Source organism: Entelurus aequoreus, linkage group LG09, assembly GCF_033978785.1.
Source record: "Entelurus aequoreus isolate RoL-2023_Sb linkage group LG09, RoL_Eaeq_v1.1, whole genome shotgun sequence".
Taxonomy (NCBI): Eukaryota; Metazoa; Chordata; class Actinopteri; order Syngnathiformes; family Syngnathidae; genus Entelurus; species Entelurus aequoreus.
The window spans coordinates 23215876-23223337 of record NC_084739.1 but is presented as its reverse complement, the minus strand read 5'-3'; the positions used below and the strand labels follow the sequence as shown (position 1 = coordinate 23223337).

The following is a 7462-nucleotide window of genomic DNA, read 5'->3' as shown; positions in this document are numbered from 1 at the left end:
AGAAAACATGATATAACCACTGGACAGCACAGTTGCCATAATATGCTCATTCTTTAATGTTACATTAAATAAATTAAAAAATAAATATTTACAAACACAATACAAAAGTACCGAACATTGTTATCGTTGAGTACCGGTATCGATTCCCAGGTACCAGGCATTTGTACCCTATCAGTTCAAATTAGAAGAGTACCCATCCTTAACTGAGCAGTTAGTTTCCCATTCATATTACTCCAAAACATGCATTGAATCATTTCAAACCACACCCCCTGCAAATCACACACCCTGTACTCAAGCCAGCTGTGCCCCCACTTGTGAAATCTAAATTTCCTCTCTGAACTCATCAGTTCACCCTTCAATATCAGTGTGAAATTGTGAAAAGGAAGTGAACAAAAAGTTTTAGCAACTGTTATGTAAAGAAAAGGGGTAGGATTAAATAAGCTCTGCTTCTTCCTACTCCTTTTCGAACATGTTGAAAAGAGAAATTGGAAATTGTGATGCATCATGTTGTATGCTTGCATGTTCGAAATAAACTCAAACTCAACTCAACTCAAGTCTATCAACTTAGTCAATTACAGTGCTTACTTTTTTAAAGGGAGGGAAAAGGAGATGACTATTTAAGGTAGGCGTTATTAAATGATGTGTTCGTAAATAATAAGTAGTGATATAAAACATATATACGTAGTACTGATACTTAAAGGGGGCTGTTTGCAACATTTACACAGATGCCTGGAGGGCGCTAACTTTCAACTGTATTTTACACAATAAATACATGCACCTGGGGAGAGGCTGATTGGCAACACTAAATTGGCCCTAGTGTGTGAATGTGAGTGTGAATGTTGTCTATCTGTGTTGGACCTGTTGATGAGGTGGCGACTTGTCCAGGGTGTACCCCGCCTTCTGCCTGAATGCAGCTGGGATAGGCTTCAGCCCACAAGGACAAGCAGTAGAAATGGATGCATGCATGGATGTCCCCCATTTTCCCCGCTTCTTTTTTCAGGCGGGCAACATTTTTTATTACATGAACTTAGTAATTGTGAAAAATATTGACAATTTTAAAACAAAACAAACCGCACACACAAGAACACACCACTCATTTAATTACTGCGTTGCAAGCACTTGACCTAGAAGCACTACCGGGTTTTAGGCGGTGGTCTAGAGTCCCATTAGGCTACTGTTTATTAACCTGCATCAGTGTAGTTTGCAAGGTTTAGAGGCAAATATATAAGCCTATCATTAAAAACATGATTTAAAATGGGATGGGGTGAATTTATAGAGATGTCATCATCGAAGTAGACGTCACTGCTCGCCCCGACCACACTTACTTCACACTTACAAGGATTTAAAGAAGAAAAGATTGGTGAAACATCATGTCTGTACATCTGAGGGGTCCACAAATTAAGCATGAATCTGTGAAAGACAATGTTGGATTTATTCAGGCATCGGTAAGTACCGTATTTGATTGACATTAACGAGTGCCGTGCTGCTGTGATAGTGACACTAATGAGAAGAAAGGATGAGTTTGTTTGCAGTTGATTTCCTGCGACAAATGTTTGTCTGTCATCTACAATTAATCTCTGCTGTTGTTGTAATTGTGTGAAGTTCATATTTTGTCTCGTTGCTTAGCTAAATTGCCCTGTTGTTCAGCACTGTTTTGTTTCCGACAGAAGTTACACGTTTCTGTATGCTACGAGAGATTTGTTCATCTAGTTCATCAATACCATTAAGGATATTTTCCTCATGCTAACAAATATCACCAAAGACACTGTGATGTAGAGAACGTTCATGTTTTTAAGAGCAGGCTTAAGACCCACCTTTTTGATTTTGCTTTTACCTGATATTAATTATTTTATTGAAGTCATTTGTATTTTACTTTTTATCCTATTAGTTATGCAATATTTCATTAAGTTATATTTATTTATAATGTATTTACTGCATATATATATATATATATATATATATATATATATATATATATATATATATATATATATATATATATATATATATATATATATATATATATATATATATATATATATATATATATATATGAGTTTTTCCTTGCCTTCTTAGAGGATGTCGTTGTGGCTTGTGCAGCCTTTTGAGACACTCACGATTTAGGGCTATATAAACAAACTTTGATTGATTGATTGATTATTTGGTATAACAATTATAATGAAACTTTTTCAAAACAGGTCACAGGTTAGAAAAGCGCTCTCTGGTTGCAAGGAGATAGCCTAACAACTTATTTCAAAACGTATTGAAACATTTAAATAAATAAATAAACAATTTTTGATTTTTTTTTTAATAATTATGAATTGATTTAGAATCGGGAGGAATAAGAATTACGATTCGGATGTGAATAGATGTTTTTGTGCACCTCTGGTGGATTGTAGTTCATAGTTCTGAATTACTTAAAATTTTATTTTTTTTAAATTACTATTCCAACTCACAAAATTCTGTCAAAAAATAAAATATGCATGTTTTTTCATGAATTCAGGCACCGTTTAAAAAGTACCAACTCGGCACTGGTATTGATCAAACTGTAAACAATACGGATTCTTACTTGTACAGCGGTCAATACTTATGTGTCACTTGAAAATTGGCAGTACAAAAAAAGTGTTATGGTGTAACAGTTTAACCAATAAACTAACTGATTTAATGTATTGCTTTCTATGGGATTGTTTTTCTTCAACCATCACTTAAGGTTCTCCCGTAGAGTAAGTTGCACGTGCCAATTCGTTAAAAATAATCATTAATACAGAATCTCTATTATTCTGCATAACCATCTGTGTAACAAGCAGCAATATTATATAAAGGACAGGAATGAAACTTACCTTAGAACAGGGAAAACAGCCATTTCCAAGTGTGCAGAGATGTGAGCGATTACTCTTGTTAGTGTTTTTTGTGGGTACCTTTATCAGTCATCGTAATAGATGCTGCAAGCATGGTCTTGTAGCAGCAGAATAGCAACCCATGACACTGACATATATTATTAACAGTGAGAGACTTACCTTTTTAGATCCTGCTTCACAAGTTATATTCAACATTACACAATATTGACCAATGGCAGACATATATTGTGAGTTTGCAACAAATGCAAAATGCAAATGAAACATGTCAAAGCGCATTTGAACGTGATTCTTAATTGTTAAACCTCACAAACACAAATCCAGACTTCCTCAGATCCAGTAAGCTAGTATTGACTTGCTGTGTTTTGCTCGGTACAACACACACCAAAAAAAATGGAGCTTTACCTTGAATGCTGAGTAGGGATCTTAGAAGCCAAGATTCCCCTCTCTGCCCTGAGGAGGAGAGTCAAATGGCAAAGATCAGACGTCCACTTACCCCACAGGGAGAAGAGGTGAGGATCACAGCCAAGATGGGAGGCCCACAACAGTATGATCACGTCGCACGCAACACCAAACCCATTATTTGCAACAACAAAAACATGTTGCCCATGTTGTCGTCACATCTTTGGTTCTCATGCAGCAAGCGTACCAGAGAATTAGCGTGTAAAGCAAAAGCTGCACCTACCTTGAAGTGCCACTGACCTCAACTAAATTACATTATTGACTATGTAAATGAACACAGAGAGGGGGGAAGTACCTTTACTTTTACCTATGAGATTTGATGAGATGGTCCATAGTGAAAGCAAGTTCCAAACACAATAAAGGAGAACAGAAGGAGAGGAGGAGACACCAATGAGAACAATGTAGGATAGGGAAGGGATAAAGAGGCTTGATAGTTGCACATTCTTCATGTGCAAATAAAGACATGACTACAAATGGAACCATGAATGAATTAAACAAAGATGAGGGAGCCAAAATTAATCAATCCATTACTGTAGATCGATGTTAATGCATGCATTATACACTATATTGCCAAAAGTATTTGGCCACCCATCCAAAAAATGAGAATCCGGTGTCCTAATCACTTGGCCCGGCCACAGGTGTAAAAAATCAAGCACTTAGGCATGGAAACTGTTTCTACAAACATTTGTGAAAGAATGGGCCACTCTCAGGAGCTCAGTAATTTCCAGCGTGGAACTTTCATAGGATGCAACCTGTGCAACGAATCCAGTCGTGACATTTCCTTGCTCGTAAACATTCCAAAGCCAACTGTCGGCTTTATTATAGGAAAATGGAAGAACAACAGCAACTCAGCCACCAAGTGGTAGGCCACGTAAACTGACAGAGAGGGGTCAGCGGATGCTGAAGCGCATAGTGCAAAGACTTTCAGTTGCTACAGAGCTCCAAACTTCATGTGACCTTCCAATTAGCCCATGTACAGTACGCAGAGAGCTTCATAGAATGGGTCTCCATGGCCGAGCAGCTTCATCTAAGCCATACATCACCAAGTCCAATGCAAAGCGTCGGATTTAGTGGTGTGAAGCACGTCGCCACTGGACTCTAGAGCAGTGGAGATGCCTTCTCTGGAGTGATGAATCACACTTTTCCATCTGGCAATCTGATGGATGAGTCTGGGTTTGGAGGTTGCCAGGAGAACGGTACATTTCGGATTGCATTGTGCCGAGTGTGAAATTGGGTGGAGGAGGAATTATGGTGTGGGGTTGTTTTTCAGGAGTTGGGCTTTGCCCCTTAGTTCCAGTGAAAGGAACTTTGAATGCTCCAGGATACCAAAACATGTTGGACAATTCCATGGGATGGCACTTCAAGTTCATACGTGAGTCAAGGCAGGTGGCCAAATACTTTTGGCAATATAGTGTATCTTTAAAATATCCCCTCTCTAATACATTACTCAAGCACAGGGGAAGGGAACCTACTGCCCTCAAGAATATTTAAACAGGTACTGTTATAAGCCAAAACTGCTCAAAATTCTAAATCAAAAATGATAAATTCAATTGGTACATCATATTTGGTTTTATGAAAATAGGCCCTTGACGATTTTAAATAGAAAAAAAAGGTTACCGATCCCTGCTTCAGGACATTTAAATTTAAAGAAGGCACAGGACAAACTGAATGAAAAGACATAACCTAACCAGAGCAGCAAGTCAAGAAGCCAATTGAGCCTATAAAGAGGAGTCGCCAACCATAATTAACACCAACCAGGTCATTTTAATGAAGGACCGCATTAGTGGTATCTTTGTGCTGGAGTCACACACACACACGCTTTTTCAAATCACAATGACAGCATTAGGGACAATGAAGGGAAGGCGGGAATAGGGAACAGAGCTCATACCTTGGTCGCCCATCATCAGGTGTGCCAGACCTTAAAGGAAAACAAGAGCACAGTCAGCAGAGAACAAGGGATCATGGGAAGTTGTGTAAAAAAACAGACACACGGGCATCTCTTCGTAAGATGTCTGTGTTACTGGAAGGAGAGGGATAAGGAAGAGTGGGACGGAGAGGAAGAGGAGAGTACACACACGGGGTCAAGCCGGATGAGCATTCGGAGTTGCAATGCGTCATCGGCCACTTACTCATTCAGACATCTTCATTCATGTTTCATCTCTGATTAAAAATGCACAGATGTCCACCCTGAGAGTAAAGCGGTAAGGACCTGCTATAAATATAACTGAGTCACCCATGTATCAGACACACATCATAAAAATATATGAACACTTTTGTCAAGGCAATGCACACAAAGCCTGAACTAAAATAGGAATTTCAAGAGTGCCTGCCAAGGTCGTAGCAATAATATTGTCGTGTTTCAAACACCACATTTCCTCCATTGACACACAACATTCCCTATTAAGGTGTTACACACATCAAACAGTCAATACATGTTCTTTTCTCAAAAGGGTCGTATTATGATTTTTTTTGTCCTACATTTAAAACACTTCCTTGTGGTCGACATACCATGTAATGGTGGTTCTTTGGTCAAAAAATGTTGCGTAGATTACAAATCAATGAACACAATACAGTTTAGCAGTCTTACAACCATACTGAAGACGGAACTTTGCCAGAGCGCTTGCACTGTAACAGTGCTGTTTCGTTAAGTGTGTCAATCCATGTGTTGTACTACATTAAAGCATGGTATTGTCAGTGACTTCACTATGCAATAATTAATAAAAATGTGCTCAAATCTGGACCATGGAGTGCCGCAAACTTTAAATATGCGGACATTGTTTCTGCAGGGCCTCTGTAATACAGCACACATGAGAGTGGTGATGTGTGGATGCTATCTGTCTGGTGGCGTACGGCAAATTGTTTTTTAATTTTTTTTTATAATGCACACCTGTTCAAGGTTAAATTTCAATGTTGATGATGTATATTCATAAAAACAAATAATGAAGGTTATGTCACACAGAAAAATAGTTTTGCTTATTTAAACTGTTTTCCCTAAAATGCACATTGAGGCTATAAAGTGTATTTTATCAGAAGTACAAAACTGTTTGTATATGGAAAAGTTCGCAAATAGAGAGGTTTGTAAATCAAGTTTACTTTGTGACTGTCAAGACGTGGTCTATGGGATGTTTGTTTTCCCGAGATGCAAGTAAAGTTGGACTGGACATGGCGTGAAGGTAAGTACATATTTATTTTAACACTAACAAAAAGGTACAAAACTAAAGGCGCACACAAAGGCGGAGAACAAACTTGACTAATGAAACAAAAACTAGCACTTAGGCAAAAAACTATGAACATGAAACAAATAAACACTTACTGTGACAAGAATATAGACAAAACTCACTTGGCATGGAACTATGGTAGCATGGGTAACATGGGTAGCAGAAGTCAAACAGAGTTAATGTCGCCAGCTGACTTCCTGGCAACTATCGGCTTAAATAGTCTTGAACATGATTAATGACAGGTGTGTGAGTCCAAATGAATCAGGTGCGTGACATTAGGACAGGTGAAAACGAATGGTTTGTCATGGAAACAAAACAAACAAGAGTGCACAAAGAGTCCAAAAACCAACCAAACATAACCAAAACAAAACATGATCACACAGACATGACAGTGACTCGATTTACTGAACAAACGAATCGAGCGATTACTTGATTAGTACAATAATCGATAGCTGCAGCCTGCACAGTATTGCAATATTGTGATGTTGCGATATATTGCGATATTCTAAATAGTTCACTGATATATTTTAGAATGCAGTTTAAAATTTAAGTTATACGATAAAAATATCACATTAGACAAACTGAGTAAAAAAACATGTATATCTATTTTTTGCAACTGTATGGAAAGTGGATCAAGTTTCCTGTTACAATGCTGGTTCCTCATGTTAAACAATACCACAGTGTCAAATCATACAGTCAGGTTTGTGCATTTGGGTGTGAGCTTGCATGCAATTTTGGAAGCCACTGACCACTGGGTTTTGGAATATTTTCTGAACAATGGGCCTTTTGTGACATCAAACTCAATCAAATGAATACTTCCGTGTTTGTCTACGGCATTTTCGGCCATTAGCAAATTGGATTAGCTGTTAAACTCAGACGGAACAATACAATGCTACATTACGATTTTGTTTGAGGTGTACCCAAATG

General features: G+C 38.0%; 1 protein-coding gene across 16 annotated transcripts in view; it reads right to left on the bottom strand.

Annotated features, from left to right (window-relative positions):
- LOC133657258 (neurexin-1a-like) overlaps positions 1 to 7462 on the bottom strand; it is a 623384-nt gene that overhangs the window by 568174 nt on the left and 47748 nt on the right. For 8 of the 16 annotated variants that reach the window (XM_062058360.1, XM_062058362.1, XM_062058372.1 and 5 more), the window contains 2 exons: positions 5206 to 5235; positions 3261 to 3308 (listed from right to left, as the gene is read on the bottom strand). In XM_062058360.1, the coding sequence (XP_061914344.1) occupies positions 3261 to 3308; positions 5206 to 5235 (78 nt within the window). The remainder of the gene's footprint in view (positions 1 to 3260; positions 3309 to 5205; positions 5236 to 7462) is intronic. The other 8 variants (XM_062058366.1, XM_062058367.1, XM_062058371.1 and 5 more) reach the window with 1 other exon arrangement.